Source organism: Marmota flaviventris, chromosome 1, assembly GCF_047511675.1.
Source record: "Marmota flaviventris isolate mMarFla1 chromosome 1, mMarFla1.hap1, whole genome shotgun sequence".
NCBI lineage: Eukaryota > Metazoa > Chordata > Mammalia > Rodentia > Sciuridae > Marmota > Marmota flaviventris.
In genome coordinates, this window is record NC_092498.1 from 137,055,057 (window position 1) to 137,080,657 (window position 25,601).

The 25,601-nt window shown below is 49.3% G+C and overlaps 1 protein-coding gene across 3 annotated transcripts in view; it reads left to right on the forward strand.

Moving 5' to 3' along the window:
* The window catches only part of Kdm2b (lysine demethylase 2B), a 119,760-nt gene that overhangs the window by 22,462 nt on the left and 71,697 nt on the right, over positions 1–25,601 (forward strand). For 2 of the 3 annotated variants that reach the window (XM_027949130.2, XM_071616631.1), the window contains exons 5-8: positions 8,761–8,939; positions 9,227–9,333; positions 19,641–19,734; positions 20,725–20,878. In XM_027949130.2, the coding sequence (XP_027804931.2) occupies positions 8,761–8,939; positions 9,227–9,333; positions 19,641–19,734; positions 20,725–20,878 (534 nt within the window). Of the gene's footprint in view, positions 1–8,760; positions 8,940–9,226; positions 9,334–16,172; positions 16,240–19,640; positions 19,735–20,724; positions 20,879–25,601 lie in introns of those variants that run through there. The other variant, XM_071616634.1, reaches the window with a different exon arrangement.

Sequence of the window (25,601 nt, forward strand, 5' to 3'; positions counted from 1 at the left end):
TTGACACAAAAAATAAATAACATTTTGAGGGTGGTGATGTACAATTTTGTAAATGACTATCTCCTTGTAACTAAATGATACCACTAAACCTTTTATTTATTTATTTTTCATGGTGCTAGGGATGGAACTCAGGGCTCATGTGTGCCAGGCAAGTGCTGTACTACTGAGCCATAGCCCTAACCCCAAACTGTTTCCCTTTTTCTTTTTTTTTATTAGAAACTTTTTAAAATTGATTGTGTTTTATTTTTAAAATACACGACAGCAGAATGCATTACAATTCCTATTACACATATAGAGCACAATTTTTCATATCTTTGTATATCAAGTATTTTCACACCAATTCATGTCTTTATTCATGTACTTTTTTTTTGCATTATAATTCCTATTACACATATATACCACAATTTTTCATATCTCTGTTTGTATATAAAGTAGGTTGACACCCAATTCCTGTCTTCATACATGTACTTTGGATAATGACGTCCATCACATTCCACCATCCTTGCTAATCCCCTGCCTCCTCCCTTTCCCTCCCTCTCCTCTTGCCTATCTAGAATTCATCTATTCCTCCCATGTTCCCCCTCCCTACCCCACTATGAGTCAGCCTCCTTATATCAAAGAAAACATTCAGCATTTGTTTTTTTGGTATTGGCTAACTGTACTTAGCATTATCTTCTACAATGCCTTCCATTTACCTGCAAATGCCATGATTTAAAAAAAATATATATTTATTTTTTAGTTTTAGGTGAACACAGTATCTTTATTTTATTTTTATATGGTGGTGAGGATTGAACCCAGTGCCCCACGCATGCTAGGTGAGCGCGCAACCACTCGAGCCACATCCCCAGCCCAGATGCCGTGAATTTGTTCTCTGAGTAAAATTCCATTGTTTATATATACCATATATATATATTTTTTATCCATTCATCCACTGAAGGGCATCTAAGTTGGTTCCACAGTTTGGCTATTGTGAATTGTGCTGCTATAAACATTGATATGGCTGTGTCCCTATAGTATGCTATTTTTAAGTCCTTTGGGTGTAGTCCAAGGAGAGGGATAGCTGCTTCAAATGGTGGTTCCATTCCCAGATTTCTAAGGAATCTTCATGCTGCTTTCCATATTGACTGCACCAATTTGCAGTCCCACCAGCAATGTACGCGTGTACCTTTTCCCCCTGCATCCTCGCCAACACTTCTTGTTGTTGTTTCCCTTTTTCACAAAATATGATTTATCATTTATTCTTGGATTTATCGGATATTTGAGTGCCTGATGAATCTTGAATACTTTTTTGGTTCACATTTGGACAAAGATTGAAAATAATAACTTGTGGATTAATATTTGTGAGTTTGTGGAAGGGAATATACCTGGGACATCATCACAGATACACAAGGTATACATTTATTTGAAAGCACATTTTATTAGGGCTGGGGATGTGGCTCAAGCGGTAGCGCGCTCGCCTGGCATGCGTGTGACCCGGGTTCGATCCTCAGCACCACATACAAACAAAGATGTTGTGTACGCCAAAAACTGAAAAATAAATATTGAAATTCTCCAGGGCCTTGAGCGTGCTAAGCCTTCGCTCTACCCTTGAGCCACACCTCAGCCCCATAGATGTTTTAAGATATCAGTAATTTGTACATTGCTTTGTGTTAATCATAAAAAACTAGATATATGACATTTAACTCTGAATGTATGTATATATAACAAATATTAATACTTGCATATATGATATATTTATATATTCATATATACTTGTTACATGTATTATATAATCACATGAGTGTGTATATATATCTATGAGATATATATATATATATATATATATATATATATATATATATATATATAAAATACAGTAGTAAAATTGATAAATTTACATTGCTTTTAGAAGATTATTTTAGAACTAGATTTGGGCTGCCTCAGCCTTTCAAGTATTTGGGATCAAGTGTGTGCCACTGTGTCTGGCCTATTTTTTGAAATCTTTATTGTAGTTATCTTTGATTTGGGTTGTATATAAATTGGCATTATATATAATCCTAACTTGAGAAAAACATTGAAGGGAATGACCTATCTTTTCAGGATGGTCAAAATTTTATATTTACCGGGCATTGGTTTTCTTAATTATATTTATTTGTGCAACTTTGGGAACCAGGCTGGTGAATCATAATTGTCCTGGAAGTGAAGGGAGGGGTCCGTGCAATCTTGTTTTGGCTTGGTAGAGACAGAAAGGCATGTTCTGTGTACAGATCTGTAACTTCTGTGCAGCAAGATGCTATTTGGTGCTCTGAAAGGCCTTTCATTTGATTCCAGCAGTAACATTCTGAATATATATTACTTTTTAAATCATAATATTTTTTATAACTTTTTTTTTTTTTTTAGGAAGGTGTTCTTTTTTTTGGTGGTGGTGCTGGGGATTGAACCCAGGGCCTTGTGCAGGCTGGGCAAGTGCTCTACCAACTGAGCTATCCTCCCAGCCCCAGGAAGGTGTTCTTATCTGCATGTTGCAGATAAGGAAACTGAAGCGCCTTGTCTAAAGATCTTATCCTGTGGCCTGTGGAACCTAAAATAGCTGAAGTTTGACTCCTTCACTGTTTCTAGGGTGTGAATCTCCCATTCTCAGGGGTGTATGACACTCTGGGGTCTGTAGAATGCAAAATTGATGACATATATTGAAGACTTTGAAGAAAAATACTAAAATAATACCTGCCATCCAAGTTAAGAAATCTTAACATTCCTTGGACATTGCCATGAGGTCCTCCTTGTTCTAGAGGTGGCTGCTGTCCTTGTATTCTCTTCCTTGGACTGCCATAACAGGGCCACGTACTGGTGGGGCAGGGGGCCTCAAACAACAGAATTTTATTCTTGCTTAGTTTTTGGAGACTACAAGTCCAGAGCAAGATGCTGGCAGTTTTGGTTCCCTCTGATGGCTTTTAGCAACCGTCTTTTCCCCTTCTAGCTTTTGATGACTCCAGGATTTCTTGGCACAGGGACACATCATTCCAATCTCCGTCTGTCTTCACATGGCCTTCCTATAATGGACACTAGTCATTGGGTTTAGGGCCTCCCCTGAATCTGACATGATCTCATCTGAGATCCTTTCCTCAGTTATATCTGCATGGACCCTTTTTCCAAATAGGGTGCTATTTTAGGCTCTGGGTGGACATATATTTAGGGGCCACTGCTAGATTCTTCCATTCCTTGATTATGTTTCTCATTTCCTGGCCTAGCACTTGCCACCGGAATGTGTTCCCAAGCTGCAGGTTCAAGTTGTGAAGAATGGAACCCAAACACATGCCTGGGGTTGGGGGTGAAGTTTCTTTGGAGAGATGATTTGGGACAGTCAGTGGCTACCCAAGTTCTTGAGCCCTGCGGAGAGGAGAGATCCACACCCCAGAAACAATTAAGGAAAAATACAGAGACTAGGAGACATGAAGTTCTTGCTCTTGTTGTAGCTGAAGCTTTGACTCCTTAACTGTTGAGTGGAGGGATTTTATGGGATTTAAAATTAATGTTTGAAATTTCTCTATTTAAAAATAACTTATGGAACTCACATGAGATAAAAATTAACCATTTTAAACTGAACAATTCAGTGGCATCCAGTACATTACAGTGTTGTGCAGCCACCACCATCACCCCAAAAGGAGACCTCGGATCTATTAAGCAACCACCTTCCTCCACTCCCATCCCTGTTCTTTTTATCTTTCTTTCTTTTTTTTTTTGGTACTGGGGATTGAACCCAGAGGTGCTTAACTACTGAGCCACATCCCCAGCTCTTTTTTATATTTTGTTTAAAGACTGGATCTCACTGAGTTGCCTAGGACCTTGCTAAGTTGCTGAGGCTGGCTTTGAACTTGTGTTCCTCCTGCCTCAGCCTACAGAGCTTTGGGCTTCTGGGATTACAGGCGTGAGCCACCACCCCCGGCTCCCATCCACTTTTTATCTCTATGGATTTCCCTGTTCGGGACATTTTACATAAATGGTGTCATGCAGCATGTGGCTTTTCGTGTTTGGCTTCTTTGACTGTGCATAATGTTTTTGAGGCTTGCCTATGTTGTAGCCTGTGTCCGTACTTAATTTATTTTCTTTGTGTAGTACTAGGGCTTTGTGCCCGCTAAATAAATCCTCTATCACTGATCTACATCCCCAGCCCTTTTTATTTTTTATTTTGAGACAAGATCTCACTAAGTTGCTTAGGGCCTCTCTCAGTGGCTGAGACTAGCTTTGAGACATTTTTTTTTTTTTTTAGAGAGAGAGAGAATTTTTTTTAATATTTATTTTTTAGTTTTTGGCGGACACAACATCTTTTTTGTATGTGGTGCTGAGGATTGAACCCGGGCCGCACGCATGCCAGGCAAGCGTGCTACCGTTTGAGCCACATCCCCAGCCCTTTGAGACATTTTTAATTTTTAAATAATGGAACCATATTTTAAATAATCATCGTACCATGTATTCATAAGTATTCCTACAGTTTAGTAATAAATCTTTTTTTTTGGTATCAGAATTGAACACAGGGACACACTACCATTCCCAGCCCTTTTTTATATTTTTTATTTTGAGATAGGGTGTCTCTAAGTTGCTCAGGCTGGCCTCAAACTTGTAATTCTCAGCTTCCCAAGTTATTGGGATGAGACCCTGTCTCAAAAAAACAAAGAGGGCTGGGGATTTTTGTCAGTGGTAAAGTGCCCCTGGGTTAAACCCCCAGTACCAAAAACAACAACAAAAAACTGCCATTTATTAGCTATCATGGTTGTTTTAGGATCCTAAGTGGTCAGTCCAGTGAGACTGGAGGGCACAGATTTCACTGGTTTTGATGTTAGGCAGCTGTGTAAGCTTCATATCACCCCAATTTCTCCACCTGTGTAGTTAGTTGACCCTTGTTACCTGTGGGTTCTTCATCTGCAGATTGAACCCAACATGGATTAAATATGCTAGAAAAAAATGGGGTCCATATTGAACATGTACAGAATTTCTTTGGTCATTTTTCGGGGGCCACCCTGAATAGGAAGGAGTTTTACACACAGCTTGAAGTCCTGAGCCAGGAGGTACTGGACTGGCATTGCACCCCCTGTAATGCCTGTCGACTTAACCTCTGCTGGCATAGAAAGGTGCAGCCCTGAGGGTGGGCATCCCCTGATGGGTTGAGTTACACCCACCTGTGTGTTATAATCCTACCCCTGCCACTTTTTTGGACAGAATGTTCCATCGAGTAGCTCTCCCCAATAAAAGCCAAGCTTCAGGACGTGCCCTCTCTCTCTCTCTCTCTCTCTCTCTCTCTCTTCAGCCTCCCCTGTTTTTCTTTGCCCACCTTGTGGGAGCTTGAGGCTGGAGGTGGGCCATGAAAAAGGTATTTTGTGTGTCTGTGTGGTGATTTCATGTCACCCCGGTGACCTGAGTGACCCTGGTTTGGTAGCCCACGCTGGACAGGGGCTAAGTCATTATTCCCTAAATAGTGTGGTATATGGATGATGTGCACAGTATTTACATTGTATTAGGTATTATAAGAATATGATTTAGGGCTGGGGCTGTAACTCCGTGGCAGAGCACTTGCCTAGCCTGTATGAGATTCGATCCTTAGCGCCACATAAAAATAAATAAATAAATAAAGGCATTCTTTCCATCTACAACTATAAAAAATTTTAAGTATAAAGAATATGATTTAATGTATATGGGAGGATGGGCATACCTTAAATGTAAATACAGTGTCACTTTATATAGGGACTTTAGCATTCTTGGATTTTGGTGTCTTTGTGGGGGGATTCCTGAAACTCTCAGATACTCTCTCAGATACTAGGGGATAACTAATTATAAATGAAATTGACTGATTAGGTAATACTACCTTCCCTGCAGGCACTGCTTGTATTTAATGTATTAAATCATTTCATCTCAGGACAACCCCTGGGTTGGCTACTATTTTTGTTCCTGTATTATAGGCAGGGAAACTTACACTAAGAGATGCTAAGTGATCCAAGGCATAGTTGGAAGTCCAGCTGGAATTTGGATTCATGCATCTTAGTGTGGTGCTGGCCTGGGCAGCTGAATTCTGGCCTTCCATACTGACTCTGGGGTTATGATTTTATTTCATTTTATTTTATTTTTTGGTACTGGGATTGAACCCCGAGTTGCTTAACCACTGAGCCACATTCTTAGTACTTTTACTTTTATTGTGAGAAAGGGTCTCACTAATTCGCTAAGGGCCTCACTAAGTAGCTGAGGCTACTTGTGATCCTTCAGCCTCCCCAGTTGCTGGAATTATAGGTGTGCACCACCACACCCAGTTGGGGCTGTGATTTTATTTTATTTTATTTTGAGAGAAAGAGAGAGAGAGAAAAAGAGAGAGAGAGAGAGAGAGAGAATTTTTCAATATTTATTTTTTAGTTCTCGGTGGACACAACATCTTTATTTTATTTTTATGTGGTGCTGAGGATCAAACCCAGCACCCCATGCATGCCAGGCAAGTGCACTACTGCTTGAGCCACATCCCTAGCCCCGGGGCTGTGATTTTAGGATCTTTATCTTAATCTTATCTCTGACCTCCCCAGCAACCTTCTTGAACTTGACCTTGAGCAAGGTTAGGGCTGAGAGGTGGGCAGAAATGGTAGACTGTCCAGAGAAGGGGGAGGCCTTGGGGGCTCAAGCAGCAGATTCTCTGTCAGGTAGGCCTCCCAGAAAACCTGAATGGAGCCCACCTATTTCAGTTACTCTGGTTTAAGGAAGGACCAGTGCTGCCAAGATAGTAGCCAGGATTTCCAGCAAAGACCAGGGATGCCCCCTGGTGGATCCACACCCTCCAGATGCAGAGCTGTCTTTTGGATCAGCTTCCCAGGATGTCTAGGCTGGGAAGCCTGACCACTGAAGTCTGGGGTTCTTTCTGTTTTGTTGTGTTTTAGCATGTAATCAGAGTGCACAGTGTTTATTCCAGGATGTAGGATAAGAGCCCAGGCTCTGGTATTTGATAGGATTGGCTTCACATGTCAGCTGTCACTCACGAACTGGACATTCTACATCGAGATAGTTGTCTGGGCTTCAATTTCTCATCTATCAAATAAGTGTCACTGAAGTTCCACCTCGTAGAGCTGGGGCCATGAGAGCTCTGTAGAGGGTGGGATCATGCTCAGTGAGTGTGCATGGTTGTCTTCCGTGGAATGGAATCAGTTACTCTGTGGGCCTTGGTTTCCCCCTTTGTAAGACAAGAACAAATTGTGAAATTTGGTTGTGAAAATTAGACCTTGAACGCAAACTTAGAACACCTACGTTCTGCTACACGCGTAAGAGGTTAATTTTATGATTTAGTTCCTACTGTGTGAATGGCACTGTGTTTATTTATTCAACAAATATTGACCAAAGGCCTGTTCTAGGGCAAGTTCTGAGACCAGAGCTGGGCATGTAGCAGTGAACAGGATGAGATTGGCTTTTTTTTTTTTGAGGAGAGATGAGACTGTCAACCCATATCAGCATCCATGTTAATTCAAAGTTTCGTCTTATTTCAAGGACCGGCACACTTTTCTCTGTAAAGAGCCAAAGAGTAAACATTTCAGGCTTTGCAAGCCATGTGCTTTTTGTCTCAACTATTCAGCTCCACCCTTGGAACATGCTAGTGGCCCTAGACAATATGGAAGCCAAGGAGCATGGCTGGGTACCAAGCAAATTTTATATGTTCCCTTGAGAATTTGAATTTCATATAGTTTTCACATCAAGAAATAATACTTTTTTTATTTTCACCATTGCATTTAAAAATGTAAAAAACATTCTTAGCTTGTGAGCTGTCCTAGGCAATGGGCCGGATTGGCCCTGGGACTGTCATTTGCTGACCCCTAGTGAGGGTACCCATAAAGTTTTGCAGCAGCTGTGAATAAGGGGTCACTTGTTTCATTCCCCCTCCCCCATCCCCGTACTGAGGATTGAACCCAGGACCACTCTTTCGAGAGTCTTGCTGAGTTGCCGGGGTGACCTTGAACTTGTGATTCTTCTGCCTTATCCTCCCATGTTGCTGAGATTACAGTATAGGCATGTGCCGTTGTACCCAGCCCACTTTTATTTCTTTTAGTTGTAGATGAACACAATATCTTCATTTTTATCTATTTTCATGTGGTGCTGAGGATCGAACCCAGGGCCTCACGCATGCGAGGCAAGCGATCTGCCACTGAGCCACAACTCCAGCCCTTGTTTTGTTTTGTTCAGTATTTCTGAGTCTCCATGGACCATGCATTTGCCACTGAGCTGCTGGGGAGTTGGGGGTCTTTCCAGATAAGATAAGATAAGAGCCGTAATGCTCCTTGTGCCTGTGACACGCAGGAGGTGCCAGCCTCCTTAGTAAGTCATCTTGAACTCGGCAGTCTGTGTTGTGTGTGTTTTCTCCCCTTTCCCAGTACTTCTCTCCCCTCTCTCATTCTTCCCTGTGTGGCTGAAGTTCTAGAGACAGTTTGTTCCCATGTCACAAAGAAACAAAATGAGTCTCAGAAGGGGTGGAGAGTGCCTCAAGAGTTCGTCAGCGCAGCAGGTGGTGCTCAGTGGGAGGGTTGGTCTGCAGGTCCTTTAGGAAGCCATTGAGGACACCTTAGGAAGCAGTCATGGGATGCCACTCTGGTGGAGGGAGGCAGACAGGGTGGAGAGAGGTCGGGTCAGGAAAAGGGCATTAAGCAGACATGGAGCAGAGCTTAGGAGAATGGGACCCCTGGAGGAGGAGCAGGTGTTGTTTTGTGGGGGGCTTCCAAGAAGGTCCTGTGCAGACAGGAGTGACCAGCATGTGGATTGTGTCCCCAGGGAGCCGGCGGCTGGTAGATGTGATGGACGTGAACACCCAGAAAGGCACGGAGATGAGCATGTCCCAATTCGTGCGCTACTATGAGACGCCTGAGGCACAGCGGGACAAACTGTACAACGTCATCAGCCTGGAGTTCAGCCACACCAAGCTGGAGCACCTGGTCAAGCGCCCCACTGTAGTAAGTCTGGCTGTGGCTGTCCCGGCACCTGCCATGGTCCCCTTCCTTCCCGCCCTGCTCCTAAGTTGGGAATGGCTGGCATGGGTGTGGCCAAGGCTGGTCCCCTGGGTGCCAGGGAGGAGATGTTGGGAGCAGGGTTTTGCCTTCTGTGCAGACTGAGGCAGGAGGATGGGATGGAGTGGATGGGGGCAGCAGCTCAAGGCAACCAGAGCCGTCCCTGGAGCAGAGGGGGCATTTACTTCTGACCTGGTAGTGGGGCCAGGAACACTGAGTGGCCTGGGTTTCAGGTGGACCTGGTGGACTGGGTGGACAATATGTGGCCCCAGCACCTGAAGGAGAAGCAGACGGAAGCCACCAACGCCATCGCAGAGATGAAGTACCCGAAAGTAAAGAAGTAAGACGGCCTGGTTGGTGGGGAAAAGAAGGGGTAGCCCCCAGCTTGGGGAGGCCAGCAGGGGGATGCCTGGCTGTCCACATGAATTTGAGTGTCACTTTGCAACTGACCTCCTTCAGAGCTGAAGGGCCTGGGCTGGGCCACAGTTGGGACAAGAAGGGAAGATTCCATGTACACCTATGTGTGTGTGTGTGTGTGCGTGCGCGCGCGCGCACGCACATTTGTGCAAAGCTTGGTCTACTCCCTCCATGTGACAGCGTGTCCTCGAATGGGCGTTTTAAGGGGGACCTGTCCACAGTGGACACTGTTTGAGGCCAGAGCAGGGGAGGGGGGTCTAGTGTTTCTCTTTTCCTTGGCGTTGAGACCTGGGATCTCTGACCCAGAAGAACCTTTCCTGAGCAGAAATTGGAGTCATCTTATTCACCAGAAGTATCTTAGAGGGTGCCCTCCTAGCAGGGGGTTGGTGCAGGTCAGGGAAGGTGACCCTGGTCAATAGCAGAGACCTTGCTAGACACAGCATGACCAGCGGCATAGCCTGTGATTGATGTTCAACCCCAGCAGCCGCACCTCTGGGCCTCTCCATGTACAGGGACTTGATAAATGGATCTCTGGGCAGAAGAAGTCACCTTTGGGATTTCCACCAGCTCAGGCCCTCTGTTTCCATCCCTTAAAGGGGAAGGATTTGCTGGCTGTCGCAGCCAGAGCTGGGCTTCCTAGAAGAGCTGCTGCAATACCCTCAGAGCTTACAGGCTGTGAACTTTCCATCCCTCCGCCTTCCATTCAGTGCTGTGTCTTGAATGCAGAGTGCGTGCCAGGCTTCCTAGGGGAGGCCAATTGGTCCTGGGCTTCTAAAGGTTTTGCTTTCAGCAACCCCCCTCCACCCCCTTCTCTAATTGCTTCCTAGACATTTCTCCTCCCCCTTCAGGCTGAAGCTCCATACATCACTTGGACAGAGTTGCATCCATAAGAGAGACCTGGCTCGAGGCGGGGAGGAAGAGTAGCAGAGTTTGTTTCCAATTCTGTTTTTTTCTGACTGCAGCCAGAGCCCCTGGGAGGGGAAATAGAGGAAAAAAAGACTAAGGGCCCCACCCTGTGGAGAAAGTGCCCTGCAGCACCAGGCTACTACCCTGTGGCTCTGATCCTGGGCCCCGGGAAGCAGATTCTTGGGAGGAGGACAGGGAAGGAGGAATCTGGGCTGAAGTCCTCAGGAGGAGAGGCTAACCTGGGCTTTAGGGGATGGTGGCAGTGGGAGGAGGGGGAGGGATGGAGGAAGGGAAGAGAGGAAGGGAATCAATCATTTGATTGATTCATTCAGCAACCACGTACTGAGCCCCTGACTGGTGCTGGGCACTGGGGACACTGTGTGTGGGTGGGGGGCTGATGAGGCCTCTGCCCACATGAAGTGTAGTTTATGGGGAGACAGGTGTTAATCCTGTAACGAGAGACAACACTTGGATGCTTGCATTTGGGATGAAGCCACCAGGCAAAGTACCACTTTGGCACTGGCACCAGGGGACTACCTGGTCAGGGAGGTCAGGCAAGGAATTCTGCACTGGGTTCTAAAGGGTTTAGGGGGCTCCTTAGATGATGAGGACTGAGGGGTTTTCTGGCTGGGTACAGAGGAGCTAGGATGGTTTGGGAGGGACAAGGGGACAGCTGTGGATATGGGAGCAGGGTTTTGGGAGTATTTGCAACCTTGGGAGACAAAGGGTTTGTAAAGAGCCAGACTGAATAGAGCCTGATGCCCCAATTTCCCCCCAAAAGACTCAGAAACCTCTGAGGTTCTAAGTGGGCAGGATGTGTTCAGGGTTTTATTCTGCAAATTCTCCTCTATGTAGATTGAAGTGGGCGGGGCCAAGCAGATGGGGGGAGGCCACTGTCTGGCCTAGATAGACAAGGATCGGGCAGGGAGAGAAGAAAGGAGAGGACACTTGGACATGTATTTAGGAAGTAAAATAGGTAGCACTGGGGGATGTAGATATCAGTTAAGGTCTGCCTTATCTTCCTGAGATTCCTTTAAATAGCAAGCTCTATAAACAATTTCGAATCCTCTCTAAGGACCAAAAAATCCTTCTCTAAGGACCAAAAAAAAACCGGGCTCACAGTTTGCTAGGACCACACGTCTTTGAGGCATGGTGTAGCAAATAGATTTCCAAACTCTGTCAGCAGCCACCGAAACTTGTTACAGGATTTGAACCTTGTTAGGAAGGAAATTGTCACCTTGGAAATAATCCATTTGTTTGGCTGAAAAGAATGCTGATTTCAGATGTTCATAAGCAAGGTAAAAATCCTACCACGATAAAGTCCTCTGGGACCGTGTGGAATGGTTTTGTGGAATTTAATTAAAATGACATTGTTTCTGGAAATCGCAGAGCTTCCTTGCTGGAGGCGCCCGCGGAGCAGAGACAGCTGCTGGTCCTCCCGAATCAAAGGTTTGCGGGGCGCGGAGGGGGAGTGCGAGGCACTGCTGCTTGCGCCCTAGCTCCAGGATTTATGCTGTTCACTTGTGGTCTGGGGGTGCTTTAGGAATTTCAGCGGGTTTTGGGAGTACTTGCAACCTTGGGAGACAAAGGGTTTGTAAAGAGTATGCTGATGTATGTTATGGTGCCAGACACTTCTCTAAGTGGTTGATAGATCACAATGAATAGAGTCAAGTCCCGTTCTCACGGAGGGTGTTCAGAGAGTTCGGAGCTGGGGAATAATTTGTTGCTAAGTGTCTCAAAGAGACATAAAGCAGGCAGGGCAGGCGGGCGCACACCTGTACTAGCTATTTAGAAGTCTGAGGCAAGAGAATCACAAGTTCAAGTTCAGCTTGGGCAATTAGTGAGGCCCTAAGCAACTTAGTGAGACCCTGTCTCAAAATAAAAAAAAATTAAAAGGGCTAGGGATGTGGCTCAGTGGTAAAGTACCCCTGGATTCATTCCACAGTGCAACAAACAAACAAACAAACAAGAACAAAAACATAAAGCAGGATGAAGGGGAAAGAGAATGATGGGTGGTGATCCAATTGATCTGCATCTTGGCATTTCCTCTATCTCCATCTGTACCCTATAGAAATTCTTTAAATTGTTTGTCTTGAAATTCCTTTTATGTCTAAGCAATTGATAATTATTTGGTACTATCCTTGCATTATTTTTGTTTGTTTTGGTGGTATTGGGGATTGAATTTAGGGACACTTAATCACTGAGCCACATCCCCAGCCCTTTTTATCTTTTATTTTGAGATAGGGTCTCATTAAGTTGCCCAGGCTGGCCTGGAGCCTGTAATCCTTCTGCCTCCTAGTGTCTGGGATTACAGGCATGAGCCACGGTGCTCAGCTGCTTTAGCTCTTTATTGATACATAACCATGACCCTAAAACTTCACAGCTAAAAAAAAATTTAGCAGCTTAAAACAATTGTAGATCAGAAATCTGAAAATAACTTAGTAGGATAAATTTGGCCCAGGGTCTCTTATGATCTGTGTCAAGACTTAGGTCTGATGGGCATAGTGGAGCACCCTGTAATCCCAGCTATTCTGGAGGCTGAGGCAGGAGGATCACAATTTTGAGGCCAGCCTTAGCAATTTAGCAAGACTCTGTCTCAAAATTCAAAGAGCTGGGCATGGCTCAGTGATAGAACTCCACTAGATTCAATTGCCCAGTACTGCAAAAACAAAAACAAAGTCTTATGCCTGGGTTGCATTTATTTAAAGGTTTAATGGGGAGATTGAAGGATTCACTTCCAAGATGAGCATTTACATGACTATTGGCAGGAGACCTCAGTTTTTTGCTACATGGATCTCTGCACAGGTTCACTTGAACATCCTTGTGACTGACAGCTATTTCCCCAGAATGAGTGGTTCAAGAAAGACCAAGGAGGGGGATACAGTGCTTTTCATGACCTAATTTTGAAAGTCACATCCTGTTTGCTTGTGCTGTCTTCTGTTAATTAGTCTGGCCCATACTCAAGGGGGTAGGAATTTAGTTCTACCTCTTGAAGAGAGGAGCCTCGAAGAATGTGTGGACACATTTCAAAGCCTTCACAATCCCTTATGACATAGGTGTACCTTTTTCACTAAGAAGGACTGGGCATTGTAATGCATTCCAGAAAGGTATTAAGGAGTCTCCTCCCTTCTCTGCTGCTCCCATAACACCAGGGTTTGCAGAAATGAGGTTTGCTGGTGAAATGAAGATATGCTGTGGGCCAAGAAGCAGCGAAGGAACTCAGAATCCCAGCCGAAAGGGGACTTCACGTAAAGCATATGTTTGGCGCATATGTTTGAGAGTTAAATGCAAACCTCTCCTTTTTTCCTTATTTTATGGGACTGGTAGGAAAAACTGGGGGGAACTATATGGGTGAGAAGCTGAAAGGATGAAAATGGGCATTGGGTTGAGCAACTTGCAGGGGCTGTTTCTGCCATTCTCTGGTCTGGGATTACAGGCATGAGCCATTCTGCTTCAGCCATTCTCCGGACCCTGCAAATCTTTCATCTTTTATTTGGAGACTCAGTTTTACCTTCTGCAAAGTGGGGGTTCTGTCATCCCTATCCTGCCTCCCTGCCTTGGTGTGGGAGTGGATGTGAAGTGTGGAGTGCCGTCCCCACGTGGGACAGAATGTTTGCCCCTGTGGCCTATTGGACCCTGGCATCCTCTGCTGTTAGTCTGCCCTCCCTCATGTCGGTATAGAGCTTTTCTCCACAACCACATTCACTTTTTAACTCCAAGACTGCCTCTCATCATCTGCATTTGCTGGCTTCACCCCTGTGTCCCATCAGGCAGGGAAACTGGCTTAAGAGGCTGCCAGTGTCAAATAGGGAGGAAGTTGTGGGCCACACCCCAGGCCTTTGGATTCCTGATTTCTTTTTCCTACCTCTCTACCATTCTCTGTCCAGATAGGTGTGCACCAACATTCTGTGTTAGATACTGGTGTGACTATCTCAGCAATCCTGTTGGCAGATGTAGTATCCTTATTTTGCAGATAAAGAAACTGAAGTTCATAATGGTTCAGTGCAGATAACATAGCAGGTGAGTGTAAGACAATAGAGACTGGTGGGGCTTGTGGATAACTAGAGAGGCAGGCCTTTAGAAATTCTTTTTTTGCAAAAGCATTGCTCACCAAAGCTAATACATCCTGGTGTGACCCTTGAGGCCACCAGTTAGAGGCTCTTGACTAGTTCTACAGATGGGGATGCCAAGTTTCTGAAAGGGGAAGGCTGTCTGAGGTTGCACAGCTGATTAGAATAACGATAGGGTTGTTGCTGGGTGCTGCACTTACACAGAGGAACCAGATATGGTCCCTGTCAGCAAGGAGCTGAGGCTTTTGTGACTCTAAAAGATAAATCTTTCACGTGGACAGCATGGTCCAGCTGTTAGGGTGGTCTCCTCTGTTGACTTATTTAACCCCACATCCGTTTCATAAGTGTGACAAAATTCTTGCTGAAGGATACCTCCCAGTGATTGTTGCCCAAATCTAAGATGGAGACCATTTCTCAGAGTTGTTAATTTTTCTTTTAAATAGGCAAAACATATACCTGCTAAGAAAATCCAACCAGTTACAGAGAGTTGATAGTCTAATCTCATGGGCAGAGCACACTGTCATGTATTAAAAGTGGAATTGGCCATTAACATCACCAGGAAGCAGCTCCCTGCCCAGGTCATTGACCACTTTGAAATGGCTTCAGTATTTGCATCCCCAAAATGAAATGAGATCATGTGTGTTAATAGTTGCGTTATTATTACCGATTATATAACTGGAGCCTATTAATATTGCTGGGGAGCCCCAGTGAATGGTGTTTGGCCAAAGAAGCTTGGTTCCTGCCCCTGCAGAAGACTGTCTCCTGCCTCCTTGTGGTTCAGGGGAAGGGTGTGGGGACAGGGTGGGAGGGCGGTGACCCTGGTGACCTGTAGGGTGGGACTTGTGATTTGAGTTGGATCACCTCCTTCAGCCCGAAGCCAGTGGTTGAGGTTCGACTGCATCTTCTACACTGTAAGTTAGAATTGGGATTTGCCAGGCAGAAGGCGTGACAGACCCCAACACCGGTGACAGGTAAGCCTTACCACCTAACAGTCTCGGTGACCAAGATGAGAAACTACCAGTTATCCTCTGCTTCTGAAAGATGGGGGCCCTGGAAATGACCTCATACAGTTGTTGTGAAGTTTGGATTAAATAATCTAAGTATCACCGTTCTGGTTAATGGGTATTTGTCACAATTTGCATAATTCTGTAGAGTTACAAGCTAAGAGGTCAGGTAAGGGGAGTCTCATAGAATGCACAGTTGAACTTCATTCAGGTCACCTCGTTCCATGTTAGAAGGATCAGGAAATGGCTCAGAGAAGGAAAGTAAGCTGCTCTAGGTCACACAGCTCTTAGCCTCTTAGGGTCTCTTATTCTCTTAAGGGTCAGAGCCTCATCCTTCCTTTCTTGGCTGCTGCTCTGGATCTGACACTCCTTGATCCCGTAGAACTGCTTCCTTCATCTGTGCCTGGAGGTGTACATTTAAATAAGGTTGCTTTGCTGGTCGTCACCCCAGCAGCAGGGTGGCGTCTACACTCCGGGAAAACCCAGGCCAAGCGGCTGCCGGGAGAGCTAACCTCGTGCCGCCGCCCAGCCCGGGCCAGGGGGCGGCCGTGGGCGGCGGCGGCGTCCCCTGGCGCTGGCCGGGTGCGCTTCCCCGTCGCCGCCGCGGCCTCCCTCCGCCTCCCTGGCGGCGGCCGCGCCGCGCGGGTGTTCAGTTTCAGCGCGGGGATGAGCGCAGGCTGCGCCCGGCTCCCCGAGGAAGGAAGGCGGCGCGCGAGGGCCCCAGCGTCCTCGGCCGGGGCCTGGCAGCGCCGTGGAGGGGGCTCGGCTCCCGTCGCCGCCGGGGCCGGGCGCGCGTCGAGCCTCCGCCGCCGAAGGGGACGCCCGGGAGCCGCGCCGCCGCCGCCGAGGGTAACCGCGGGCGGGCCGGGCGGGCGTCCCTGCGCTGCGCCCGCTCCTTTGTGGCGCTCCGGGCGGGGTGTGGGTGGCCTCCAGCCCGCAGGCTGCGCGGCCGGCGTCGCGGAGCTGCTCTTTGTGTCTCCCGGGGCGGGTGCAAGTGTGGAGTGTATGTGTTCGCGCCCGCGCGGCGCCTCCAGCCCGCCACCCGGTGACAGCTTTCCAGGGCCCTCCCCGCCAGACCTTTGCCCGAGGGGACAGCGGCTGGGCCACCCAGGGGGAGTTTCTTTAAGTTGGAGGGGAAAGGGCTGGGTGAGGCGGCCCGCCCGCGCAGCCCCAGGCAGCGCACCCCGAAGTTGCTGCTGCAGGTGCAGCGCCCCCTCCTTCCCCGCCACCTCGGGCCTTGGAGGGCGGGAACCCCTCAAGGGCTCAGCTGGAGGGGGGCTCCCGATTTTCAGTCGCCAACTTGGGTGCCCTCCTGCACGGAAGCCACCTGGGCAGGGGCGTTCGGGTGGGAGGTTGTCCGGGCAGGGGGCCCCCGAGACTGTTGCGGAAGCCGGGCGGGCGGGCGGCGGGGAGAGCTCAGCGGCCGTGGCACCAAGCCGGGGTGCCCATGTGACTGCGGTGTGCTTGGGAAGAGGAAGCTGTAGAGGTCAGTGCAAAGGCGTCACGCCAGAGCGAGCAGGAGCGAGTGGGGAGCCCCAAGTCGGTGCAGGCTGGAGTCTGGGGTGGCCTGTAGGGGCCAGGGCAAAACCACCCTGTCACAGCCACCCTGGCTGTTCTAAGGCTCGCAATCACAGGGTGGGAGGGGCAGCCCAGGGCTGGCTGCCAGGAAATGAGGGACATCAGGAGGAGGGGCCACTTCAGGAGAGGCTGGTCTGGAAGTGGCCTCCCTTGGCCCCAAGGGGCCTCCGCTGATGCTGGAGGGTGACCCTGAAAGCAGATCAGACACAGACTCAACTTGGATAACTTTCCCTGCACACAGCAGTCAGGAATCCCCATTTTCCACGTGCTGTGGAGGTTAGGGCTGGGGGCTGAGGTTGAGCTGAGTCTGGGTGAGGATTTTGGGCCAGGCAGTCATGGGGCACGGAGCTGGGGAGCCAAACACCCTTCCTGTCCTCTGCTGTGGGCACCCTTGGTGGGTTCTAGCTGCAGTCTGAAGGCAGCTCGCAGGTTCCCCGGCTCCACCCTGCACTCACTTAAATTGTTTTCTCTAAACTGTTCAGCTGAGGCCTGGAGGGGGTGGAAACCAAGGTTAGATTAAAAAAAGAAAAGGAAAAACCAAACCTAGATGAAGAGGTGGTTTTAGGGAAATGAGGACTAATATTTTGAAGTGGTGCTTAGAAGAGGCCGGTGGTGTCCGTGGGGGTGGGGTGAGTGAGGGCTTCAGGACCCCCCCATTCCTTGGAGAGAAGAGGCTCTCAGAGGCCTTCAGTCTGGGGATGCGCCTGGCCCAGGGCGGATAGGCAGGAGGGCGTGGAACCCAGAGTGAGGACTTCAGCAGCCCTAGTGCCAGCTTCGTGACAGCCTGCGTCCTGGGCTGTCAACTACACCCCTCCGATGGGGTTGCTAGGCAGCGGGGCTCTGATGTACGGGAAGGCCTTCTGATTTGTCAGCCTCCTGCAGACACATGGTTAAGGCTCCTTCCAGCCTATCCGGAGGAGGGACGCGGGGCACGCTGCCTGCATACTGCCGAGCCCCAGGTCCACCTGAACGCAAGGTGCACAAGGCAGCCAGCAGGAGGGGCCCAGCCCTGCCGCCTGCTAACCAGCCCAGCCCCATGCCCCCATTCTCTCCACTCTGGCTTGCTGCTGGCTCCTCCCAGCCCGTCCCCGCCCCATTCCTCCCCTCGTCCCCAAACCATGAAAAGCAAAGTGCAGCAGGGAAAAGAGGTCAGTGGGGTAAGCGTGTGCGCGGGCCTCTGGAGGTGCCAAGGTGCATGGGCGTGAGCAGAGGGGAGGCTGCCCCCATCTGTGCCATCCAGGGCTCTTGTGGGAAGGGGTGAGTGGTGGTGGGGGGCCCTGGCATTGTTGTCCTCCAGGCCTGGACTTGGAAGCCTGCTCTGTGCCCCCTCCTCAAGCTCTGCCCACCCCTAGGAAGGCAGCAGAGGAGAGGGACTGGTGTGATCCTGTCAGGAAGGGTGGACTCTGGCTCTCCCTGGGGCTCGGGAGGGAGGGAAGCCTCTGGCGGTCCTTCTTCCCCCCAGCATATGCCCTCCACCCCAGCCTGGAGGTCCAGCTCCTCTCCCCCTCCCTGCCTAGCCAACACCCCCAGGGCTTCTGTTAAATCTCTTCACTTTCTTTTTTTTCTAAACGGCTTTATTGAGATAAAATTCCCATACCATTCACCCGTGAAAAGTGTGCTGTCCAGTGGTTTCAGTGTGTTCACAGAGTTGTGCAACCACAATCAATTTTAGAACCAGTGTGAACCCCTGCACTCATTAGCGTTGTTCCCCATTCCGCCCACCCCAGCCCCTGGCCCCCACCCATCTATCTGCTGCCTCTGTGGATTTGCCTTCTTAGGACATTTCATAGGTGGTATCACACTGTGTGGGCCTTCATGGCCTGTCCCTCTTGGCTTCTAGCTGCGTCGCTTACTTGGAGTTGCAGATCCTCTTGCCACGTCGCTGTCCCTGTCTGTGCCTTGCTCCATCCACAGGGTCTTATGCATTCTTGTTCATTTCTCTCAGTGCCCTGTCTCACTGGGGGCTGGCCCACTGGTCGAGTGAGTGAGATGAATGGGAACTAGTAATTGGCAAGCTATGCAGGTGGTTTACAACTGAATTCCAGGGGGCCCAGCTGCTATAGGGGGGGCTGGCAGATTGGGAGAACTGTGGGTATCAGAGCTGTGAAAGAGCAGAGAGAAAGCCTCTTAGTTGGTTGGGGGTGGGGCAGAGGTGGACACTGACAATGAAGGAGTCTGTGGGTAGCCACCACTCTCAGAAACCTGACAACAAAAATGTCATCCCCAGCTGGGTGCCATGGCGCACGCCTGTAATTCCAGCAGCTCGGGAAGCTGAGGCAGGAGGATCATGAATTCAAATCCAGCTTCAGCAACAGCTAGGTGCTAAGCAACTCAGTGAGACCCTGTCTCTAAGTAAAATTACAAGAAAGTGCTAGGGATGTGGCTCAGTGGTTGAGTGCCCCTGAGTTCAATCCCCAGTACCACCCCCCCTTAAAAAAAATAATGCCATCCCCAGTCTTGGGGGTTTGGTGGCCTATGATTGAGGTTTGTCACCTGATCACAGGGGCATCCCCTCTGGGGGAACTCCCATGTAGATTTGAATTTTAAAAAAAGGAAAGGAAATTTCCCAGCATCAGCATGTATAAAAGGCACCAGGTCAGACAGCTCTGAAGGGTTGCCCACCTCCTGCGACTGCATTAAATTCCTGTCCCCTCCCCTCTTCTGTGCTGCAGGTATTGTCTGATGAGCGTGAAGGGCTGTTTCACTGATTTCCACATCGACTTTGGAGGCACTTCCGTGTGGTACCATGTTTTCCGGGGTGGGAAGGTGAGTTCCGATGATTCTCCAATTGTCTGTGTGTCTCTCACTCTTTGAGCACAGAGGGCTCACTTACCTGTCCCCTTCCTTTTGCACCTTTCCTCTAGCCAGCCCTGCCCCGTGAGTACTTTCAGGGCCACTCCATCTCCTAGGACCATCTGTGGACTCTCTGCCTCCTTCTGGAGGGCAAGGTCAATGCTACCAGTTGTTTGGCATAATGTCGGGTTATCCATTCCCTCCCACTTGCCCAGTTCAGTGTCCTGAGCACCTTCAGCCAGTTTGGAGCTGAGCTTGACTTCCAATAAGCTCCAGCCCAGGGATCTTTCAACTTCAGAGTCTAGTGCCAGCAGCACCTGCCTCAAAAATGCTTTATACCACCTGAGCCGGGAGGGGGGGGTGTGCGTTCAGGGTGCTCCCAATGGGTCTCTTCTGTGTGTGTGTCCAAGTGCGGATATAGGTGTCCATGTGCGGATGTAGGTGTCCCTGCACGGATGTGGGTGCCTCTGGAGAATGTCCGTGTGCCTCCCTGCTTGTCTGGGTCAGCATGTGCATTTGTTTTGAGAGAACATGTTGGAAGAGAGTCTGGGAGGAAGTCAACCCACTTGATTCCAGATGTTTTTTTCTCCTTCTCCAAAGTGAGAGCAAGCTGGGTTTATTTATTGGGCCATTTTATCATACAACTTAGGAAATTCCCTTCCTCTCCTTCCCCCACCTCCCATTCTCTGTGGCTCAAGAGGATGTGCCCCTACGCCCTCAGCACAGACAGTATTCCTCTCCTGGCATTTCAGCGGGAATGGAGATGCCCTAAAGCTGATCTGAGTCCTCCCTGCTTCCTCAGAGGCCCTTTAGACCTGATCTTGGAGGGGACCCAGGGGCTTGGGGGATGAAGCCTCTCCCCTCCTTGCTCCCCCCCCCCCCCCCAGGCAGGTGAGGCTGCCTGGATTGTGTCAGGGCCTGGAAGAAATCGGAGACTGGCTGATGACATCTTTTCCTCCCAAGATCTTTTGGCTGATCCCACCAACCCTGCACAACTTGGCGCTGTATGAGGAGTGGGTGCTGTCAGGCAAACAGAGCGACATCTTCCTGGGAGACCGTGTGGAACGATGCCAAAGAATTGAGCTGAAGCAGGGCTACACGTTTTTCATCCCTTCCGGTAGGTTCTGGCGTGGCTGGCCCTGGGCTCTGGTCTGCCACTGGCTCCCCCAGCTTTCAGAGCCACGTTCTGCAGCCCAGTGGCCTCAACAGGGTTTGAGGCCGAGGGAGGGCCTGGCGGGTTTGATTGGCTATGTAGCGTGTAGTTCCCGAGGGTAGTGGGCTTCAGGTGCTGGGAAAGATGTAACCTACATGTCTGTGCCTATGGGCTAGAATGTCTATCCTTGAGAAGGCCTCAGGCCCTGCCTTGGGGGAACTCTTCATGTCTTCCCTGGGACTTCCTCAGGAGATTTCTGTGTGAGATGATGACAGCGACCCATTAGGTGCCGTGGTGGGTGCACCCCATATATTTGGGATGCAAGTTCTGGGGAAGTGCAGTGAATAGTGTCAGTTGAAATTGTGGCTGTGTTGCTCATGAGCTGTGACTGCCTCTCTATGCCTCTGCTCCCATCTGTGGAATGGGAGTAGGGCTTCAGGGTGGTTGTGAGGACTGAGTAAGCTGAGATCTACCTGCCTGCCGTTCTTTGGAGATGGACTGAAGGCTTTTGGCTGGTTATAGGCTGAGTCACTAGTGGATGTGGCTGAAGACCTAGGAGTCATGTTCTAGGTCTTGGGCTGCATTAACACAAGCATTCTATCCAGGTTGAGATAGGTTACAGTCCAACCATGCATAGAGTGAAGGAGTCAGGCCACATGTGGGAGGTTGTGTACCTCTTGGTCATTATACTTTGGAGGGGAGGTTAATATTAAGAGAAAGGAATCTAGAAACCACATCAGGTAACCTGAGAAACAGATGTGTGGTAACTATAGTTAGCCAGGTGAAGGATTGTCTCCTGGAAGAAGGTATAGCTGAGTGGTGCTGGGATGACTTGCTCTGTGTGTAGGTAGTGAGGTCTCCGCCACTGAAGATATACAAGTAGAAAGTAGCTATCGGTGTCTCAAGGAGATTAGGGGAACTGCCACTGGGTGGAAGTGTGTACCAGAGGATAAGGGTATCCTTGAGACCACGGAGATCCATTGCATGGACTGGCTACACTTAGGTTGCTGCACATTGACCTTGGGTCTGGCCGTGGAGCAGGAGGGCTGTGGTTGTGGCAGTAGTTCTCACAGTGGAGGAAGGGCCTGCACATCAGAGCTCTTCTAGCAGATTGGGCAGAAGGTGGAGACTGCCCTATTAGGAAAATGTGGGAATTGGGGGTGGCAGGGTTCAGCGGGGGTGACTCTGTTACCGTGGCCCCAGGCCCCTGCTTGAGACAGAAGGGATAGCACTTGGTGGGCAGCAGGTATGTGGACCCTGCAGAGTGGCGTGGAGCCTTGGGCAGGAGGTGGGTCCTGGAGTGTGCTCCAGCCCATGCAGGTGTTGTGGGGTGTGGGGGGGACACACACAGCCCTGGTCACTCTCTGTGACCTTCCTATCTCTGTGCCTCAACTATTGCATCTCTACAGAGGGAGTGGTGTCCTGGGACTGAACTCTGGGACCCTTGAGATCCCTCCCATCCCTGTTCCCTCAGCTCCTGCCCTGTGCAGAACTGGGAGGGGGCTGGTCATTCTGTTGACTGGTGACTTCCACTCGTTGGGGAAGGTCCTGGGAAGCATCACAGCCACAGAAGGTATATAACTGTCTTGAGGGCTGGAAGAGATGTGGATTTGAACCCCAGCAAGCAAGGGTTAGACCCCAGTAAAAACATAGCAAGGCCCTAAGCAATTTAGTGAGATTTTGTCTCAGAAATAAAAAAAATAAATAAAAAGAGCTGAGGATGTAGTTCATTGGTTAAGCACCCTTGAGTTCAATCTCTGGTACAAGGAAAAAAAAAAAAAAAAGAAGAAAGAAAGAAAGTTAGAGAAAGAGAAGATAAGAGACCATTGGAATTTACCACCTGCCTCCTGGTGGTGGTGTGGGAGGGGTGGTAACAAAATAAATCGGTGGTCCCCAGGCATCATTTGTTGGACCAATGAATTAAAAAAAAAAAAGTTGGGATCTGATATAGAATTACAATTTTGCTAAAGATGGACATGAATTAAAAACACGAGGGCTGTATCTCCGTGGTAGAGCACCTGTCTAGAGCGCACAATCCCCAGCACTGCAAAACCCAACAAAACCAAGAGCAAAAAACCTACTCATGTAATCCTGCTGTTTCATGACCATTCCTGCAGTAAAGCAGGTGACATGCAGCCCCACCTTGACATCCCTGGTGGTTGGTTCTAGTACCCTCGGTGGATACCAAACTCTGTCTCCAGATGACTGACGGTACCCAGAGCAGGGTCAACGCTGTGCCAACAGTTGCTATGCGGTATTGTTTAAGGGATAATGACAAGGAAAGCCTTGTCTGTGTATGTTCAGTACAGATGCAATTTGTTTGGATAGTTTTGATCTGCAGTTGGTTGAAAGTGTAGATGCAGAAGGTGCGGATGAGCACAGACGACAGGAAGAAACTAGAGAATAAGGGATGGTACTTTAATTCTGGTAGTTTCATGTGTATGAAAATCTATGCCATCTTTAGTTTTCTCATTCTATTGCCAACCAGTGAAAATCAAAAGACCCACAGGACATAGACAAATGTTTTGGCTCCTCTGGGGACTTCAGATTTTCTCTTGTGTCCACACCCTGTGAGCCATGACACACCCACATCTGAGATTTGGGGTAGTTGGTTGTGGCTTCGGGTGGAGAGGGAGCCTTGGGGATTCCAGGAAGGGTTGGCAGCCTCCTGAGACGAGCTTTTCCTTACTGGAGAATCTAATTTGGGCATTTCCTGCTTCTGACCTGGGTGTTCTGTCCCCTGGTGTGACTTTAGGTGCTTGTCTCACCTCATGCTACCCTCAATCCCCGCCCCCCCCCCCCCCAATCTGTCCTTGAGTAAGTTCTCTTCAGTTCTCTGAAAGCCCATGGGACACTGATGAGTTAGGAAGATTTTAAATGGTGCAGTATTTTTTGTGAGATGTGATTGAACTTTTTGGCTTGTGTCTGAGGGGCTGTGGTCAGGGCTGTTCATTCTTCAAGCCTCATTCCTGGACAGTCCTGGAGAGCTGCCTGGGAGAGGAAGACTGTTGATAGGTGACTGAGAAGCCGTTCGACCCCTTGTGTCATGAAATTTCTTCATTTTGTAACATGAGTTGAATCAAACTAAACATGTCCCTGGATCTGATACAGTCCGTGGTGTGCCAGTTTGGGTTACTGCTACCAGCTACAAGGTCCTCACTTCATGTTGGCAGCCCCAGGGCCCACCCAGGGCCTGACCCTACACAGGATGCTCATAAGTGCTCAGGAGTGAAGCCAGGGCCCCGGTGGGTCATGGGCCTCTGTAGGTCATGGGCCTCTGTGGGTCATGAACCTCTGTGTGAAGCACCTCCACTGGAGGAGGCAGCTGTACGGAGGGGGCTTTTGATTCTGAATCCTGAATATCCGTTGTGGGTAAGACTCCTTATGCCTTCACTGCCCTTCTTGGCCCCCTCAGGTCCTAGAGATCAGCCTGGCGGTGGGTTTTGTGGATTGCTGCTCTCCTTCCATGAGTGCATCTGTCCCTTGTCACTTGGCCTGAATAGCCTCTGTTTATTGCCATCATATTGCTGATGGCTCTGGACTGAAAACCGATGGCAGATGCCAGCCTCCCCTGTCCAGCCACCAGCCCGGGACACCTGCTCTCAGATTTCCTGGAGCATTGTTACGAGCGGGCTGCCGTTGGGAGGGTAGGCAAGGATGGGGCTCATGACGGCTGTGGTTTCTCCTCCTGGGTTCTTCCTGAGGCCAGCATTTGGGCAGTGAGGCAGATGTGAGCAGGCGGGGGAGGGATTCAGCAGCCACTGTAATCCAGGGCAGGCCACCTGACCTACCAGGGAGCCCTGGGGTCAGAAGAAGCTTCCAGAATCCCTCAAATGTTGGGGTGTGCAGATTCCCTTCCTGCAGTGGCAACTCCCGTCTGTTTCCCTCTTTGCTCACACATTGGGCTCATGGATATAAGCCAGGTGCGTCTGCGGCTCCACCTGCCAGGAGAATAGGGAGAGTCCGAGGCTGATTAATACGGATTTCCATGTGTGCCAGCCTTTCCCAGACCCTCGTGATTGGCAAGAACATCACAATCAGTGACACATTCCCTACACAGTGAGTTCTCCACCAGGAAGGGAGTGCTCTCCTTCTTGTCAGGCAGGACACTGAGGCCAGGGGAGGGGGCAGTCGCATGCTCCTGTCACACGGTGATCAGGGATGGGGGCAGCCTGGAACACCAGCCACTGGGTTGGGCTTTGTGGAGGGAGGGAGGTGGGCACGGGAGGAAGTGTGAGACCAGGAAGAGCAGCCGGCAGGCAGCAGAGGCTGGAGATTGAAGAACTATAGGGGCCGAGGCCTTTCAGAGGCGCAGCCTTTGTCTTTCTGCACAGAGGGTATGAGGGCCCAGGTGGCTTGCAGTGGCACACCTGGCCCACGGAGTAGCTGCATTTGATGGCCAAGCCGGAGCCTGGGAGTGAAAGGCAGAGCCGGGCTGGTAAAGGGAAGCCTCTGTTCCTATGCCTGGGGGTGGCTGCCTCCTACACCATCTTTCCCTTGCTCTCCCCTGAGGACCGCCAGGTCTGCCCTGGTAGGAAGGGCCAGCAGCCGAGTGTCCAGCTGAGGTCTCAGCCTCCCTATGCTCTTCCCAGGTGGCGGCTCTGCTCCTAGCAGCGGTGGCCGCCTATGACTCAGGGCTGGCGTGTCACAGCTCACAGGGGAGCGACTCAACTGCTTGGGCTTGTGG